General features: G+C 41.7%; 2 protein-coding genes across 2 annotated transcripts; both read right to left on the bottom strand.

The window, feature by feature from the left end:
* LOC128302716 (proton-coupled amino acid transporter-like protein CG1139) lies at positions 1 to 7744 on the bottom strand. Its single transcript, XM_053039577.1, has 7 exons — positions 7532 to 7744; positions 2172 to 2296; positions 1531 to 1693; positions 1247 to 1438; positions 996 to 1180; positions 753 to 928; positions 1 to 684 (listed from the first exon to the last, which is right to left on the bottom strand). Exons 1-7 carry the CDS (start codon positions 7742 to 7744, stop codon positions 431 to 433), a joined length of 1308 nt encoding a protein of 435 aa, XP_052895537.1. The 3' UTR covers positions 1 to 430.
* A 7645-nt stretch (positions 7745 to 15389) lies between these two features.
* LOC128302715 (proton-coupled amino acid transporter-like protein CG1139) lies at positions 15390 to 18228 on the bottom strand. The gene is made up of 7 exons (XM_053039576.1): positions 18088 to 18228; positions 17874 to 17998; positions 17233 to 17395; positions 16949 to 17140; positions 16698 to 16882; positions 16455 to 16630; positions 15390 to 16386 (listed from the first exon to the last, which is right to left on the bottom strand). The coding sequence occupies exons 1-7, from the start codon at positions 18226 to 18228 to the stop codon at positions 16133 to 16135; spliced, it is 1236 nt and encodes a 411-aa protein (XP_052895536.1). The 3' UTR covers positions 15390 to 16132.
* Between the last annotated feature and the right edge of the window lie 1463 nt (positions 18229 to 19691).

Raw genomic sequence — 19691 nt, 5'->3', positions numbered from 1 at the left:
TAAAAGCACATATGATAGAAATGATTGAACAGCTGACGGCAAATGGACCGGCAGACCGGTAAACCATCGCCTGTCACATCATGATCAGGAGATCAGGAGCAGCTCGGTAGTAGTTCGACAGCTACAGCTAACGCTTTGACTTCTCGACGCATTTAGCATAGGAATGGTTATGGCTCTAACAATTATCTTCTTTCTGTTCCAAATGTTCCACCCTGTCTCTTTCTCTGTCCCACACATTCACATAACACACCCCTCACAGTCCTGCCCTCAAAAGTGCACTTTCTCTCTGTCGCCAGGTGCGCTGTTTACGTGTCGAGTAATACTTATTTGTAATGATGGAGTGAAAAGATGGCGAATCAATACTTCATGTTGGTTGCGGATGTTGATTTTCGCTGCTTGTTTATTGCTAGCGCACACAGCCGCACAATCCTCAATCGTCATGTCCGAGGGTGTGAATGATTTCGATCATGCTGGTCGAGGTACCGATCACCAGCCCTAGCATGGCTACCACGCCAATAACGCTGTTCTTCGCAACCATCCACACCTTTGCCATACCCTGCCGATGGTGCCCGTACGTGCAGGTTTGTATCAATGCAGGGAATGCAATGCCCAGGGCAGAAAGGCACAGTGCTCCGAACAGCGAAATGAAGAGTTCCAGATTGGGAATGGCCACTGCCAGCAAGACTGTAATGAGAGGAGAAGTGCATTAGATGAGCAAATCCGCGCTGGAATCCAAATAAACCTATACGTACATGTGATTAACACTAGCACCGTTCGTGCGATGTACTCATAAAAGGTGCTTCGTGGAGAATCACCCAAATTCTTCTTCAAGTAGTCGTTCCAGGTGATATCTATCGCTACGTAACACGCCAGCCCGTGGGTGATGTAGATGGCAAAGGCTAACATTCCCTTAACGCACTGGGCCAAGCTGAGGGAGGAGAAGAGCAAAGTAAATCATTTAATCATACGATCTCGGCTACAATGGCTGCTCAAACTGCTTACATTTTTCCTCAGGCAGATTCAACGTTATCGATCCCTTTATAGCTGAACCGTAGTTCAGATATCCGAAAAAGCCCATACCAATGTACAGTGTGACGATCAGGATCATTGCCTTGTTCAGCACACCAAAACTACCACCGAACTTATTCGGAGTTTTCATCTCATTCTCCAATGGCAGGATCTAAAAGCAATAAGACATGTGTAACCGCATTATCGAATATCGTAGCACAAACAACTGCTTACTCACCACACCGATTGCTTCCAAAGCGAATAGCACTGTGCCGAAGAAGAGCGCGAAACCGCTCATTGTGCCGACTTTGTCGCGATTCTCGAACGAGATGGGCTCGCGGAAGATGTAGTACAAGATGATGCCGAACGAGACGAGCGTGACAAAATTAGCTACCGTCGAGAATGGTGCCAATGATTTCAGATTCCTAACCTACACAATGGGAGATCCGGTAACAGTCAAACGACGAATTAGTACGTGGTTTAGTGCAACGGAAGAGGCAGCTCCTGCAAGTGGCTACAGACCCAGTTGATCAGGATGAGTGGCAGAAGAATGATCAGCATGTATAGCCGCACATCGGTATCGGTGTAGTAGTCAGCAATGGCCTTAATGTTAGACGACACAAACACAACGTACACGCAGCAAGTACCGAGCTGGTAGATGAGCAGAAACACGTTTACTCTATGACTGAAAAGGTAGATGAGGGAAGGAGAGCAAATTGTTAAATTAAGTAACGGACGTCTACTTCTATGAAATTACTTACATTATTACTTTAGATAAAGTGTTGTAGACAACGGTGAACGTATGATTCGTTTTTGTTTATGTCACCTGACGTAATGACGGTGACAGTTCGGTGACGGGTGACAGTGCCGTTACGGATCGCGTGTGCGCCATCGATTTTAGGGATTCACAGTCGAAACCCGCCAGCGAAAGGACGTGTAATTTTTTAACGCGCACCCAAGACAAGCCGCGCATCCCGAATTACACCTCTAGCGAAGCCGAACTACACCCGCGCCAAACCGAACCACAAAACCAAAACCGGTCTAAGAAAGTGCTCCGCGAAAGACGTTAAGTTTGAAGTAGGAAATAAAATTGGTTTAAGAAACTTGCAAAATTTGGTGTTAATAAACGCGTCCGCGGTGGTGAAAACGAAATTGAAAAGAACGTTGCGTTGCAACATAAAGGTTTAAGCGCTTCCGGTCCTTCCAGCAGTGCAGTCTGCGTAACGGCCGGATAGTTCAGGCTCGGCACTCGTTTCCGCTTGCACAGCTCGTGCTCTGCTTTAATATCCTTTCTCGGTCACCAACGTTTCGCTGTACAGCCGCAACAGAAAATGGTGACGTCGCTTGAAGCGGACGCCTGGTCGTTCGAGAACTGACTGACGGTGCTTGCTCGTTCATTCGGCGCGCTTCGGTCGGCTGCAAAAGGCAGGAGATGTCACGCACACTATTACTCAAGCTATCGCGGCGATTGTGGTTGTTAGAAAGCGGCTCGTAGTGTTGATAGCTTATATGGCACATTTTATAATACATCCACGGAGTCTTATCACTATTTTTCGGCAATACGGTAATGCAATAGAAAATAAGCAAAACATTGAGAACTGTCTACTACGATAATAGGTTTTGTTGGTATAAAATTTTAACCATTCTAGTGTTGATTTGAATTGATGCCCATTAGACATGTTCTCCGATTGCCTACACACAGCCGCAATCTTTTTTTTCAGAATGAAGTTTCAACCACATCTAATAAGTGAAATCACCGTTATTTAACGCTGAAAGACGTTTAAAAACTACAATAGTAATCGATATTTTTATGAATTTTTTTCTTAAAAACTATTATTTGGAAATTATCACAAGTGGTTCATCTAATAAATAATAAAAATAAATAAAATATTAAACATACGCACTTGTACACATACATTAAATTGCACGAAGGAAAAAATTGATTCTTTTTTTATTTTATTGCTATTGGAAATTAATTTTTTTGCTTAAGAAGCGTTCGATTCGATTAACTAGGTCATGTTCAGAAGTCGAAATATTTTTAAGGATACACATGTAGTTTCAGTTTAGCTTTTTCATTATTTTCTTGGATCTTTCATTGCAAAACCCTATCCTTTTGGATACAGATTATAATTTTATCACAAGTTAAATCAAAATATAATCTGTTAAAATACACATTTTGGACTTTGAACAGATTGTCGTCTTCTTCATTTCGTTGATGGGCTGCAAAGAAGCGTGAAGGAATTTTTTTACGACGACTGAAACCTGTTAGGAAAGCAAATCCTGCACTATTTGACAGTTCTATTTGACAGTACTATTTGACAGGCAACATTGAAATATAAGCATTCAGAAATTTACAATCGAAGCAACCATACGTCGACTAGCTAATATAAACCTTTGACAACATCGAAATATAATCATTCCTATCAAAGCAACCATCTTACACCAGCTTACATGATGGAACGCTGTTTCTGCTGTTGTGAACGTTGCAACGCCTGTTTGAATTGGCTGTCAATCCAGTACTGCTGTCCAAAGTGTTGCAACAAAACCCAAAAGGAGGAACCTTTGGCAAAATTGGGGCCGGCACTAAATGGAAAAACATCTTTCTACGGTTTGGACACAATGGAAGCTTGTTTCCAATCGTGTCGATTGTGCCACATTTGCCGATTTCGTTGTATCGATTGCGCACACCAAATGAGCCAGAAGGAGGAGTCCACATCGACCAGCTCTTACAGCTATGTTCCTCGTCAGATTATATTTGCAACCGCTCCAACGACCAGACCTGTTACCCGTCGTCCGTGGCGTACCGGTCGTCCATCCCACGGTCCCAAACCCGCCTCCGTCATACTGGGTTCGACTAAAGAGAAAAGTACGAATGACATGAAACGGACGAATCTAAATGGAAATGACAACGACGAATCTACCAACCAGCCGACTTCCGATGGCAAAGATCGTGTCAGTGACAGTGCACCCGTTTCGCGGAAAAAAACGGTCGGCTTCCGTACAGATGATCCTGCAAAAGAACAACAACATGATCACAAGCAGAAAACAACGCTCCACCAACGGAAAGAAGCACAATCCAAAGCTCCCGGTGTACGTGGTGGAGTATCGAACCATGCGAAAGGTGACGCCACCTCCAGGGCAGCTACTGGACCGGGTTGGACAAATGTGACACAAAAAGGAGGACCATGGAAGAAGGCGGGTGCCGGTGGGCCGGAGACTACGAACACTGGACCGGGTTGGAAAAATGTGACACAAAAAGGAGGACCATGGAAGAAGGCGGGTGCCGTTGGGCCGGAGACTACGAACACTAGACCGGGTTGGAAAAATGTGACACAAAAAGGAGGACCATGGAAGAAGGCGGGTGCCGGTGGGCCGGTGGCTACGAACACTGGACCGGGTGGGAAAAATGTTACCCATAAAGGAGAACCCGGGAAGAAGGCGAGTGCCGGTGGGCCGGAGGCTACGAACACTAAAGTTCGCATATCGGTCACGAACGCTACAGGGTCTGGGCCTGCAGCGAAGGGAAGCAAACCTACTGGAAAGGGCAGCAAGAAGTAAATCACACCACAACAGTTAGTGTTTCGTTTCGAAGCCTCGATGCCGTCAGATGGCGATACTGTTCGGTTTGTTGCGTATTTCTCCAACATGTCCGGTTAATCGCAGCCATTCTTATACACCAAAAAAATAAATATTTTACATCGAATTAGTGAAATGGCAAATATCACACATGTACTTTGTTACACCAGTCATGTAAATCTGAAATGTATTAATAAAGGATGAAATTAAAGATACTAAAAACAAACATGAACATGTTTTTTCATTAAATAATGTAATAGTTATTTTTCTGCATGGTTCTAATTTTAAGAAGCGTTTGTGCTACAGATTACAGCTACAGTTAAACAAACACGGCTTTAGATTCGGCACATTCTGCTGCCAGCAGTTTCAGCAGTAGTAAATGTGGAGGGGAAAGATAATTTCACGGATAGTGCATAATTTCGTAGTGGAAATTAACGTGAACCTCGTGACAATTCAACAGGGTACGGTGACACACATGTTTCCATTATGTCACCGCTTTGCACTCGTCAACAATTAAATGATGCAATAATGAGTTGGAGTGCACCCTTTAGTAATATGTTTTCATTTTCTTAAGAGAAGGTGAATTAGTATTGAAGTTGTCGAATAGTTGAAATTAATAAAAGTGTGTTTTAAAGCACGTCTGTTTCAACGAGAACATAAATCTTCACTGTACTATACCTATGATACTTAGCTAATTTGAACTGAAAATATTTGGTAATTATGCAAGTCAAGCGAAAACAGCAAAGGCTTTAATAAAGTTATAACAAATTATCTTACCTATTTTTTTACATAAATTCCAATTTTAATGGTAATTTATTTACATTCTTAATATTTCTTTTTAAGTTTTGTTTTACATTCTGTTGTAACCTAACCTTAAAGTAACCTTTTTTATATTTATATTTACATTGCAAGTTGTTTTCTCTTCTTTTAGCTTCTTTTTATACTTTATGAGCTATTGTTTTGTTATTTGTGTAATGCTAAACTTTACAGTGATTTTTATTCTTTTGTTACATTGTTCCTCATCCGAAATGCTGTAGATTTTCTTTCTTGGTGAACTGAATTTACAAGTCCTATAATAAATTGTCTTTTACTACATCATAAAACACTAATCTAACCGTATTAATAGTCTAAACTGTTAGAATTAAAGGAAGACACCAGCATTTGCTTCTATGGCTTGCCTTTTACGACTGCACAATTTCAGCGTGCCAGCCTTGCTTTTATTTGACATAAGCTTATTGATCGATGATTGAGGTTTACATATACAAGGTGGTGAATTGTCAAATTTCAAACACTCCTCCTCAATTTACACCTTGAGATATCTTTTGTGAACATCTTATCAGTTAATATTAAAGTTCAACGAAATAGCCATTACTCTATGCTTTGTTATTCCTAACGGCTTTGTTAATATATCCGCTTTCATGTTGTTGGTTGGACAATAGTTCAAAATAATCTCCTTGTTTATACATAAGTCTCGGATATAATTTTCTCTTGTATCTATGTGTTTTGAGCGTTTTGTCCTTTTACCTGTTTCCGAAAAATTAATGCAACTTTGATTGTCTTCATATACATGTGCTATTGTTTCTTTTTCATCGAGATCTTTTAGAAGACTTTTAAGCCATTTAATTTCCTGACATGTTTCGCTTAACGCAACGTATTCTGCTTCCATGGAAGAAAGAGTTACACAATGTTGCTGACGACTTATCCAATTGATGGCTCCTCCTGAATAGAATATTATTAAACCAGTTACAGATTTTCTGGTGTTTCTATCTTCAGCCCAATCAGCGTCTGAATATGCCTCTATTCCCTTCTTAGGTTCACCGCCTAATTTTAACTTAAATTCAATGGTACCTTTCAAATATCGTACTATTCTTTTTGTCGCTATCCATTCTTTCTGTGTAGGTGCATTGAATTTTCTTGCAAGAATAGCTACGCTTGCTGCAATATCCGGTCTTGCTGTATTCGCTATATACATTAATGTTCCTATTGCGCTTCTATACATTGTGATATTTTCAAATATCTCAGTTTCAGTTGCATCTTTCATAAAGCCTTGATCCATAGGGCTTTTGGTCACGTTAGCTTGTTCAAGTCCTAACTTTGTTATTAAATTCTGAATATGCCCTTTGACGCTCATGTTATAGATTCCAGATGTATCCCTTTGTATTTCAATTCCTAAGAAATATTTTACATCTCCTAACCAATTTATAACAAAATGTCTTTTGAGTTCATCGTATACTTTTCTTATGTCTGTTTCCTTAGCGCCTGCAATCAATATATCATCTACATAGATAACTAGGTAGATTTTAGTTGCATGCGTATTTTTTATGAATAAGCATTCATCCGTACTACTTTTCCTGAAGCCAAGAGTTTTCAATACATTGGTTAATTTCAAATTCCAGCATCTTGCGGATTGCTTTAATCCATATATGCTTCTTTGCAAATGGCAAACTTTTCCTTCTTTTCCTGGAACTTCGTATCCTTTTGGTTGAGCCATGTAAATTTCTTCATCAATTTCACTATTTAAATACGCAGTTTTAACATCGAGATGTTTCAAAAACAAATTATCTCTCCCTGCTATTGTCATGAGTGTTCTAATGGTTGCATATCTAGTGACAGGAGCATATGTTTCATCAAAATCTATACCGGGTATTTGAGCATAACCCTGAGCAACTATACGTGCTTTGTATCTCTTGATTTCTCCAGTTTCGTCCTGCTTAACTTTAAACACCCACTTACATCCTATTGCTCGTTTACCAGCTGGTAAATACACAAGCTTCCATGTACCGATATCAATGTGAGCTTTAATTTCTTCGTCCATAGCCGCTCTCCATGATTCGCATTCCGGGGATTCAATAGCTTCTTGCATTGATGTAGGCTCATTTGCCACCATTACCGACGTGCCTAAAAAATAATCCAAAAATCGTTGTGGTTTAGTTTTATTTGATCTCACCGGTCTGGCACTAGTTTCTGGAGTAGTTGGAGTAGTTTCTTGGGGTTCATCTTCTAATTCTGATTCATCGTCCATCTCATGTGATGAACTGCTTTCCGAAGATTTTTCGTTGTTCATTTCAGTCTCTGAACTATGTTCCACTATTTCGTCTGATGTTTGTTCATTGCACGTTTCATCGTTCATATCATGTACCAAATAGTGTTTCTTGTACATTTCCCCTTTCTCGAGAAGCTTTATAGGTTGTGCACATTCTTTATCCTCAGTTTCATAGAATATGACGTCACGTGCAATCATCACTTTTATTCCATTCCAAACACGATATCCGTTTGTGGCATAACCGATGAATACATTTTCCACTGAAACTCTGTCCAACTTTTGCCTTTGTTGATGTGGTACTCTTACAAAACACTTTGCACCAAAAACTCGTAAATTGTTTACGTTTGGCTTTTTGCCAGTCCACATTTCTATTGGTGTTTTATTTCCTTGTATTGCTACGGTTGGACTTCTATTCAGCAAGTATGCCGCCGTTTCAATCGCTTCCCCCCATAGTTTCTTTGGAACCGATTTTCCAAGAAGCATCGCTCTTGTCTTGTCCATTAGCGTTCTATTTAGGCGTTCGCTCACGCCGTTCTGTTGAGGCGTATATGCTACCGTGTATTCGATTTGAATACCCTTTTTGGCACAGAATTCACTGAATTTTTTGTTCTTATATTCTCCGCCATTATCACACCTAATTCTCGATATGGGTTTTTCAAAATGTGCCGTTGCCATCGCTTCGTATTGTTGAAAAAAACTTGTAACCTCCGATTTATTACGCATTAAATAAATTTTTGTGACATGTGTAAAATCATCCGTAAAGGAGACAAAATATTTCATTCCGTTCCACGTTTCCGGTGAAATTGGTCCGCACACGTCAGAATGCACAAGTTCTAGTGGTCTGGACGATCTCATTTTCTTCACTTTGTCGAAAGGCTTACGTGTATGTTTGGCACTAACACATGTTTCACACAATTTGTCCATATGGTGTTTCACGTTAACCGATTCCATACCTTGAACCATATTGTTTTTAATCAATGTTTCTAGATATTCACTTCCAATGTGCCCGTATCGTTGATGCCAAAGATTTATGTCGTTCGATACATTAGCATACACCATGTTACTTGCAACCTGTAGATCTAGCCTGTAAAGCGCCCCGCACTTTCTGCCTGTTGCGATAACATTTCCAGAACACTCGCGGATCACAACCTTGTCATTTTTGAACAAAATTTCTTTTCCTGTGCTCATTATTTTTGATACGGATAACAGATTGATCAACAAATCTTCTACGAATAACACATCTGTTATTTCAACGCTTTTATTTTTCCAAAACGTTTTTATTGTTCCTATTTCGGTCGCAGTTAAGGAAATTCCGTTTTTCGCCGTATGTATTTTCCTCGGTTCTTCTAAAAGTTTTAGCGTCGTAAATAAAGCTTTGTTGTTCGCTAAATGTTCAGTTGCACCGCTGTCCAGATAAAAATCACAGCTATTATGTGTCGTTCCTGCGAACGTCAATAATGTAGCATTATTGTATGTCGATTTTTTGAGAAAACGGCACTCGGGCTTTTTGTGTCCTATTTTTCCACAATGGAAACACTTCACTTGCTTAAATTTCTTCTGCGACTTTCCAACAAACACGGCACTTTCTTTTACATCTTCATTAGAGGATTTTTGTTTTAATTCTTCGTCGAGCAACCGGCCTTTAACGAAAGTCATTGTTAGATGTTCTTCTGGTAAGGATTCCAAAGTAGTCACTATTGTTGCATACTGCGGTCCGATACTCAACAATAAACCATTTACCACGTCGATTTGTGCCAATTGTGCCCCTAATTGTTTGTACTCAAACACTAATTTATCATATTTGATAAAAAAATCGTGAAGGTTTTCTTTTTCTTGCTTGAGTGATTTCAGCTCTCTAGCCACATGCAAACGTTTTGCCACACTTTTTCTGTCGTACACTGATGCGAGTGTCGACCATATTTCATATGCCGTCTTGCAAAATTGCGTATTCTCAACTTGCTCGTCGGACATACTTTTAAGCAACAACGTTTTGCACTTTTTGTCCTTCTTCACTCTTGCCACTTTTAATTTGTCACCAGACTTCAGCACTGATTCTTCGGGACTGGTTTCCTCTTCATTTGGAGATTCTTCCGTGATGCACTCTATGAGATCTTGCTCATCCAAGATCGCCAACACACGAATCTTCCACGCAGCGTAATTTGTGCCATCAAACACCGGCACCAAAAAATTATTTTTTAATAGTTCTGCCATTTTGTGGATTTGAAAATAACCACTGCTCTAGCTGGGTACTGGGCCCATAACCTGTTAGAATTAAAGGAAGACACCAGCATTTGCTTCTATGGCTTGCCTTTTACGACTGCACAATTTCAGCGTGCCAGCCTTGCTTTTATTTGACATAAGCTTATTGATCGATGATTGAGGTTTACATATACAAGGTGGTGAATTGTCAAATTTCAAACATAAACAACAATTTTGGTCAAAAATAAGTGGCAAACATTTTCCGATGAAAAACTGAACAATTTACACTCTCGCTCACCAAGTTTCTTCGAAAGGAAGAGGAAAATTTTGCATATGGAAAGTGGAAAGTGGAAAGTTACTACTACACAAATTTTTTGCGACCGCCTACACCGCCTACCGTTTGATCCGCCGCTGATATAAACGGTCAAAATTGAACTACAAAGTGGAACTAGCACTAAAAGAACTCTTAAATTATCATCTGGTATCATTAAACCCGGATTTTGTTCAAATGCTCTAAAAATAAACAATAATTTGGAAAGCTTTCAGAATGTTTTAACACGTGAGGCGATAGCCTTTAGTCATTTCTGTGGAAAGGGAACACTGTTCACTTCGTTGTATTTGACAGATGGGGACCAAAAATGACAACTGAGTAGGATTGTTGTCATTTCCGGTAGAACACATGCGGTACAAAACGGATAAAGGACAGTCGCTGTACTCAGAGAGTGAAAATATATTTTGGAAGTAAAACGCTGAAACTAACTTAGTTGTTATTTCAACAGGTTATGGGCCCAGCATCGTTGATACAAAGGATTTTCGCTATCTGAAAGATTCGACCAGTTGGAGTCGGATTCTGTTATTATTTGCGAGGCAAATAGTTTTTCATCGGTGCATCGTCTGCGAGACGGGAACGAAAACAAAATGGCCGATATGAAGTTCAACATAGAGAAGCTTAATGGAAATAATTGGCAAACATGGAATGTACGCATAGAAATGCTCCTAGCTCGTGATGACCTGTGGGATGTGGTGAATAACAAAATCCCCGTAGAAAAGGATCGCACCGACGCTTGGAAGACCTCCAATCGAAAGGCTAAAGCCACAATCATATTGTTGCTAGAGGACAGTCAATTATCATTAGTGAGAAACTCGAAGTTTGCTCACGATGTCTACATCGCCCTTAAAAACTATCACCAGAAAACGACAAGATCGGTTCGAGTATCGCTACTGAAGAAGCTGTGTGCGATGAATCTTACAGTGTCTGGAAACATAGAAGATCATATTCGTAGCTTCGACGATTTATTCGATCGCCTTGACGCCGCGGGTACTAAACTGGACAAAGACACGAAGATTTGTATGGTTTTACGCAGTTTGCCGGCTTCATACGACGGTCTAGTTACGGCGCTTGACGTTTGTTCGGACGACGACATATCGCTTGAAGTGGTTAAATCCAAACTCATTGATGAATACAACCGTCAACAAGAAAGAAAAGGTAACGGACACGTCAAAGTAGAGAAAGCAATGCGATCTGCAGAAGGTAAGCCGGATCATGGTACGACCGGAGGATTGCGTACTTGCCATTACTGTAAGAAACCTGGCCATTACAAGCAAAACTGCAGAAAATTTCTTGCCAACAACAAAAAGGAAGAATCGTCAAGTAATTCGGTAAAAGCTAAAGCTGCACATAGTGAATCACAAAGTGTTGCTTTTACTGTATTGAAAAAGGAAAAATCGCGTAGCTGGGTGATCGATAGTGGTGCTAGTGCACACATGACAAACGATCAGTCATTTTTCGAATCATTGGAAAAATTTGACAGTGGATTCATTACCATGGCAGACGGCAAAAAGACACAAATCCGAGGTGAAGGAAATGGTGTACTGTATGGTATTAACGGTTCTGCCAAAGTCATGAAGATCGAAATGAACGATGTCAAATTCGTACCAGGGCTCTCCACAAACCTGATATCGGTCGGGAAGTTGGCAACGAAAAGACTGAAGGTGTTTTTCGATAATGATGGGTGTAAAATCGTCAACACAGATGGTGTAGTGGTTGCTACCGGAACCCGTCACAGCGGGTTGTATTATCTCAACGTAGTCGAAACTTCGATGGCTGCATTGCATGGCCAGCATAAAGTAAATTGCCAGCACCAGTGGCACAGACGATTTGGACATCGAGATTGGGCTGCTGCTGAACGTGTGCTGAAGGAAGAAATGGCTACAGGTTTGAAGGTAACTGATTGTGGACTACGATTGGTGTGCGATTGTTGTATGGAAGCAAAGTCGGCTCGTTTGCCGTTTCCTCCTGTTATCCAACGAAAGTCGTCGCAGGTTCTTGACATCATTCATACTGATATTTGTGGACCCATGCAGAACACCACACCTAGTGGAAACAAGTATTTTATGGTCATTATAGACGATTTCACTCGGTTTACAACAACTTATCTGTTGAAACAGAAATCAGAAGCTGCGGAAAAGCTGAAGGACTATGTGCGGTGGGTAGAAAATCTTTTCGGTCGCAAGCCACGGGTGGTGAGATCCGATGGAGGGGGAGAATTCAACAATAATGAACTTCTAAAGTTTTACAAGAAGCAAGGAATACAACCGCAATTCACTACCCCTTACTCCCCTCAGCAGAACGGCGTTGCCGAACGTAAAAATCGGTCACTGACGGAAATGGCCACTTGTATGTTGGTCGATGCCGGAATGGAGAAACGATTCTGGGGAGAGGCAATTTTGACAGCCACATACCTTCAGAATAGACTACCGTCCAGACCCATTCCCAAAACCCCATATGAGCTATGGTGGGGAAGAAAGCCTGATCTTAATCATATTCGAGTGTTCGGAAGTAAAGCCTATGTCCACGTACCAGAAAACAAAAGGAAGAAGCTGGACAGCAAAGCTCGGAAACTGACGTTTGTTGGCTATGCGATTGATCAGAAAGCATACCGTTTTGTGGATGTTGAAACGGATCAGATAACAGTGAGCCGCGATGCCCGATTCATTGAATTAGACAACGAAACAGTATTGGTGGAAGTACAAGCTCAAGTACAGCAGGAGAAAACTGAAAACGGAATCAAAGAGAATACAGAAGATATCGAGCTAATACCCTTCACAGAAAAGAAGGAAGAAAGTTATGACGATTCCGCAGAAGAATACTACGATGTAGAAAATAACGAAGAAGATACCATCATGAACATACGTCGCTCAGGAAGAACAAATCAAGGAACACTGCCTACACATCTAAAGGATTTTAGCCTTGATTATGCTGTTGAATACGCAGCGTGTGCAGTTGAAGGCCCGATAGATCATCGAGATGCTCTAAAGGACAACGCGTGGCGCGAAGCCATGTTGGAAGAGCTGGCGTCTCATCAACGCAATAAGACTTGGACACTGGTATCGTTACCGGAAGGACAAAAGGCTATCGGTTCAAAGTGGGTATTTAAAGAGAAACGTAATGAGGAAAATGAAGTAATGAAATACAAAGCAAGACTGGTAGCACAAGGCTACGCGCAGAGATCTGGAGTCGACGTAGATGAAGTGTTTTCACCTGTAACAAGTCAAACGACTTTTCGAATCTTTCTTACGGTTGCGGCAAAGAATAATATGCATGTTCGACATCTAGATGTTAAGACGGCGTACCTTTACGGCAATCTGGAAGAGGAAGTGTACATGCGGCAGCCGCCGGGATTCATCGTTCAGGGAAGAGAACATTTGGTGTGTCGTCTTCAACGCAGCATCTATGGATTGCGTCAGTCCGCTCGTTGCTGGAATCGACGATTAGATGAAGCCTTGGTTAAAAACGGTTTCAAAAGTGGAGTAGCAGACCCATGTTTGTATGTCAGAGGTAGTGAAGACACGAAAGTTTTGCTGGTAGTATATGTCGACGACCTGTTGATTGCATCAACTAATGACTCCGAATTAGAGAAGATTTGTGAAAGTCTGAAGGTTGAATTCGAAATTACATCTCTAGGAAACGTGCGACATTTCCTCGGAGTGGAAGTAAAACGTGAAAATAACGTCTACCAGATAAGTCTGCGTAACTACATAGACAAGCTACTCAAGGTATTCGGTATGGAGCAATGTAAGACTGCCAAATCACCAATGGATACAGGTTACATCAAAGTAGTAGAGGCTGGTGAGCCATTCGAAGATCCAAGTAAATACCGAAGTTTGGTAGGCGGATTGCTGTATCTGGCCATCGTTGCTCGACCCGATATTGCAGCAAGTGCATCTATACTCGGAAGAAGATTCAGTGCACCTCGAGACAGTGACTGGACAGCGGCGAAGCGAGTACTTCGCTATTTGAAAGCAACTAAGAACTACAAACTACAACTCGGCGGAAAACAACAGCAAGGTTTGATTGGTTTTTCAGACGCCGATTGGGCTGGTGATGCAGAGAGTCGTCGATCGACATCTGGCATACTGTTTAAGTTCGAAGGTGGTTGCGTTATGTGGGCCAGTCGTCGTCAAACTTGTATCAGTCTATCGTCAATGGAGGCTGAATATGTAGCCCTCAGCGAAGCTTGCCAGGAAGCGCTGTGGCTCAGAAAGCTTCTTAATGATTTGTACGAAAATCAGAATCAACCGACGACCATAATGGAGGACAACCAGGGATGTTTGGCTTTTATTCGTTCGGAACGGATAAGCCGTAAATCTAAGCACATTGAAACAAAGGAACGTTTTATACAGGACCTGTGCGCTCGTGGGGAAGTACAACTGAATTATTGCCCTACAGACCAGATGCAGGCAGACATCTTTACCAAGCCATTGGGCCCTTGCAAACACTCGGATTTTTGCAAATTATTAGGTCTCTATGTGGGTTAATCTAGAGTATAGGATTCACAGTGAGGGGGAGTGTGGAAAGGGAACACTGTTCACCTCGTTGTATTTGACAGATGGGGACCAAAAATGACAACTGAGTAGGATTGTTGTCATTTCCGGTAGAACACATGCGGTACAAAACGGATAAAGGACAGTCGCTGTACTCAGAGAGTGAAAATATATTTTGGAAGTAAAACGCTGAAACTAACTTAGTTGTTATTTCAACAATTTCAACAGATGAAATTTAGGTGCGATAAAGCTAAAGGTCGAACGAAATATACCTCCCGCTTTTGATTTAAAGCATACGTGTAAACTTGTTAAAATAGTGTATTTTTGCGTATCAAGTTGAATACGCTGTGATGTAATGGGTTAAGCTTCTTGGAGACCACCCGTAGCGGAATGTATGAAATGTATACGGTACTAACAGGCTTACTCCAACTACCAATAAATCAGCTAGGTTGTCTTATACGTTAAAAAAAAGTTTTATTAGGAGAGGTTGCCGGTCGGACTGCAATACATAAAGAGAACACATCGCTCCAGCATAGCTGTTTTCTTTAAAATACTAGTTTATTGCAACTTCACTTACGCTATGTACACAACTTTTCAATTTTCCGTTTGATCATTTCGCTTCGCTTAGCTAGTCTTACAAGATAGATATGTTCGTCCTGGTGGGCTTCATGTGTATACACCACCGCTTCACAGTTGCGATCGTTGCGATCATAGGGAACAACGAATGAATGTGCAAGAACACCTTAAAATAAAAGCACATATGATAGAAATGATTGAACAGCTGACGGCAAATGGACCGGCAGACCGGTAAACCATCGCCTGTCACATCATGATCAGGAGATCAGGAGCAGCTCGGTAGTAGTTCGACAGCTACAGCTAACGCTTTGACTTCTCGACGCATTTAGCATAGGAATGGTTATTTTTGTGTTTCTTTTCTTTCGCGTATGTTACTTGAACATTTAGACGATTAGGTACTTTAACATAACACTATATTCACACGTTTCACGAACATTACAAACATACATTTCGAGCCGGCTTGCTCTTCCGTTACGCGCGCTTGCTGGTCCGCTCACTTGCCCTTCTAGTATCGGAGTGTCGAGAGCGAGCGCGTACGCTGACCCTTCGGTAGATTGCACTCACACATCAACCGCTGACCGTCGCTTGTCAACGGTGAGTTACCGTGACAGATCTACCGATGGATCAGGGTGGACCATATCAGTTATGGCTCTAACAATTATCTTCTTTCTGTTCCAAATGTTCCACCCTGTCTCTTTCTCTGTCCCACACATTCACATAACACACCCCTCACAGTCCTGCCCTCAAAAGTGCACTTTCTCTCTGTCGCCAGGTGCGCTGTTTACGTGTCGAGTAATACTTATTTGTAATGATGGAGTGAAAAGATGGCGAATCAATACTTCATGTTGGTTGCGGATGTTGATTTTCGCTGCTTGTTTATTGCTAGCGCACACAGCCGCACAATCCTCAATCGTCATGTCCGAGGGTGTGAATGATTTCGATCATGCTGGTCGAGGTACCGATCACCAGCCCTAGCATGGCTACCACGCCAATAACGCTGTTCTTCGCAACCATCCACACCTTTGCCATACCCTGCCGATGGTGCCCGTACGTGCAGGTTTGTATCAATGCAGGGAATGCAATGCCCAGGGCAGAAAGGCACAGTGCTCCGAACAGCGAAATGAAGAGTTCCAGATTGGGAATGGCCACTGCCAGCAAGACTGTAATGAGAGGAGAAGTGCATTAGATGAGCAAATCCGCGCTGGAATCCAAATAAACCTATACGTACATGTGATTAACACTAGCACCGTTCGTGCGATGTACTCATAAAAGGTGCTTCGTGGAGAATCACCCAAATTCTTCTTCAAGTAGTCGTTCCAGGTGATATCTATCGCTACGTAACACGCCAGCCCGTGGGTGATGTAGATGGCAAAGGCTAACATTCCCTTAACGCACTGGGCCAAGCTGAGGGAGGAAAAGAGCAAAGTAAATCATTTAATCATACGATCTCTGCTACAATGGCTGCTCAAACTGCTTACATTTTTCCTCAGGCAGATTCAACGTTATCGATCCCTTTATAGCTGAACCGTAGTTCAGATATCCGAAAAAGCCCATACCAATGTACAGTGTGACGATCAGGATCATTGCCTTGTTCAGCACACCAAAACTACCACCGAACTTTTTCGGAGTTTTCATCTCATTCTCCAATGGCAGGATCTAAAAGCAATAAGACATTTGTAACCGCATTATCGAATATCGTAGCACAAACAACTGCTTACTCACCACACCGATTGCTTCCAAAGCGAATAGCACTGTGCCGAAGAAGAGCGCGAAACCGCTCATTGTGCCGACTTTGTCGCGATTCTCGAACGAGATGGGCTCGCGGAAGATGTAGTACAAGATGATGCCGAACGAGACGAGCGTGACAAAATTAGCTACCGTCGAGAATGGTGCCAATGATTTCAGATTCCTAACCTACACAATGGGAGATCCGGTAACAGTCAAACGACGAATTAGTACGTGGTTTAGTGCAACGGAAGAGGCAGCTCCTGCAAGTGGCTACAGACCCAGTTGATCAGGATGAGTGGCAGAAGAATGATCAGCATGTATAGCCGCACATCGGTATCGGTGTAGTAGTCAGCAATGGCCTTAATGTTAGACGACACAAACACAACGTACACGCAGCAAGTACCGAGCTGGTAGATGAGCAGAAACACGTTTACTCTATGACTGAAAAGGTAGATGAGGGAAGGAGAGCAAATTGTTAAATTAAGTAACGGACGTCTACTTCTATGAAATTACTTACATTATTACTTTAGATAAAGTGTTGTAGACAACGGTGAACGTATGATTCGTTTTTGTTTATGTCACCTGACGTAATGACGGTGACAGTTCGGTGACGGGTGACAGTGCCGTTACGGATCGCGTGTGCGCCATCGATTTTAGGGATTCACAGTCGAAACCCGCCAGCGAAAGGACGTGTAATTTTTTAACGCGCACCCAAGACAAGCCGCGCATCCCGAATTACACCTCTAGCGAAGCCGAACTACACCCGCGCCAAACCGAACCACAAAACCAAAACCGGTCTAAGAAAGTGCTCCGCGAAAGACGTTAAGTTTGAAGTAGGAAATAAAATTGGTTTAAGAAACTTGCAAAATTTGGTGTTAATAAACGCGTCCGCGGTGGTGAAAACGAAATTGAAAAGAACGTTGCGTTGCAACATAAAGGTTTAAGCGCTTCCGGTCCTTCCAGCAGTGCAGTCTGCGTAACGGCCGGATAGTTCAGGCTCGGCACTCGTTTCCGCTTGCACAGCTCGTGCTCTGCTTTAATATCCTTTCTCGGTCACCAACGTTTCGCTGTACAGCCGCAACAGAAAATGGTGACGTCGCTTGAAGCGGACGCCTGGTCGTTCGAGAACTGACTGACGGTGCTTGCTCGTTCATTCGGCGCGCTTCGGTCGGCTGCAAAAGGCAGGAGATGTCACGCACACTATTACTCAAGCTATCGCGGCGATTGTGGTTGTTAGAAAGCGGCTCGTAGTGTTGATAGCTTATATGGCACATTTTATAATACATCCACGGAGTCTTATCACTATTTTTCGGCAATACGGTAATGCAATAGAAAATAAACAAAACATTGAGAACTGTCTACTACGATAATAGGTTTTGTTGGTATAAAATTTTAACCATTCTAGTGTTGATTTGAATTGATGCCCATTAGACATGTTCTCCGATTGCCTACACACAGCCGCAATCTTTTTTTTCAGAATGAAGTTTCAACCACATCTAATAAGTGAAATCACCGTTATTTAACGCTGAAAGACGTTTAAAAACTACAATAGTAATCGATATTTTTATGAATTTTTTTCTTAAAAACTATTATTTGGAAATTATCACAAGTGGTTCATCTAATAAATAATAAAAATAAATAAAATATTAAACATACGCACTTGTACACATACATTAAATTGCACGAAGGAAAAAATTGATTCTTTTTTATTTTATTGCTATTGGAAATTAATTTTTTTGCTTAAGAAGCGTTCGATTCGATTAATTAGGTCATGTTCAGAAGTCGAAATATTTTTAAGGATACACATGTAGTTTCAGTTTAGCTTTTTCATTATTTTCTTGGATCTTTCATTGCAAAACCCTATCCTTTTGGATACAGATTATAATTTTATCACAAGTTAAATCAAAATATAATCTGTTAAAATACACATTTTGGACTTTGAACAGATTGTCGTCTTCTTCATTTCGTTGATGGGCTGCAAAGAAGCGTGAAGGAATTTTTTTACGACGACTGAAACCTGTTAGGAAAGCAAATCCTGCACTATTTGACAGTTCTATTTGACAGTACTATTTGACAGGCAACATTGAAATATAAGCATTCAGAAATTTACAATCGAAGCAACCATACGTCGACTAGCTAATATAAACCTTTGACAACATCGAAATATAATCATTCCTATCAAAGCAACCATCTTACACCAGCTTACATGATGGAACGCTGTTTCTGCTGTTGTGAACGTTGCAACGCCTGTTTGAATTGGCTGTCAATCCAGTACTGCTGTCCAAAGTGTTGCAACAAAACCCAAAAGGAGGAACCTTTGGCAAAATTGGGGCCGGCACTAAATGGAAAAACATCTTTCTACGGTTTGGACACAATGGAAGCTTGTTTCCAATCGTGTCGATTGTGCCACATTTGCCGATTTCGTTGTATCGATTGCGCACACCAAATGAGCCAGAAGGAGGAGTCCACATCGACCAGCTCTTACAGCTATGTTCCTCGTCAGATTATATTTGCAACCGCTCCAACGACCAGACCTGTTACCCGTCGTCCGTGGCGTACCGGTCGTCCATCCCACGGTCCCAAACCCGCCTCCGTCATACTGGGTTCGACTAAAGAGAAAAGTACGAATGACATGAAACGGACGAATCTAAATGGAAATGACAACGACGAATCTACCAACCAGCCGACTTCCGATGGCAAAGATCGTGTCAGTGACAGTGCACCCGTTTCGCGGAAA

The sequence above is a fragment of the Anopheles moucheti genome, chromosome 3, assembly GCF_943734755.1.
Source record: "Anopheles moucheti chromosome 3, idAnoMoucSN_F20_07, whole genome shotgun sequence".
NCBI classification, from domain to species: Eukaryota; Metazoa; Arthropoda; class Insecta; order Diptera; family Culicidae; genus Anopheles; species Anopheles moucheti.
The sequence above is the reverse complement of the archived record's forward strand: the minus strand, read 5'-3'. Positions and strand labels throughout refer to the sequence as shown.

Excerpts from the sequence above, each read along its gene's own strand:
- LOC128302716 (XM_053039577.1), bottom strand. The coding sequence starts at position 7,744 with ATGTACAAGAAACACTATTTGGTACATGATATGAACGATGAAACGTGC. Across the intron at positions 1,439-1,530 it reads CACTCATCCTGATCAACTGG|GTTAGGAATCTGAAATCATT; the intron begins GTCTGTAGCCAC and ends CCCATTGTGTAG. Across the intron at positions 1,181-1,246 it reads CTTTGGAAGCAATCGGTGTG|ATCCTGCCATTGGAGAATGA; the intron begins GTGAGTAAGCAG and ends TATTGCTTTTAG.
- LOC128302715 (XM_053039576.1), bottom strand. The coding sequence starts at position 18,228 with ATGTGCCATATAAGCTATCAACACTACGAGCCGCTTTCTAACAACCAC. Across the intron at positions 17,999-18,087 it reads TGAACGAGCAAGCACCGTCA|GATATTAAAGCAGAGCACGA; the intron begins GTCAGTTCTCGA and ends TGACCGAGAAAG. Across the intron at positions 16,387-16,454 it reads GGTGCTAGTGTTAATCACAT|TCTTGCTGGCAGTGGCCATT; the intron begins GTACGTATAGGT and ends CTCTCATTACAG.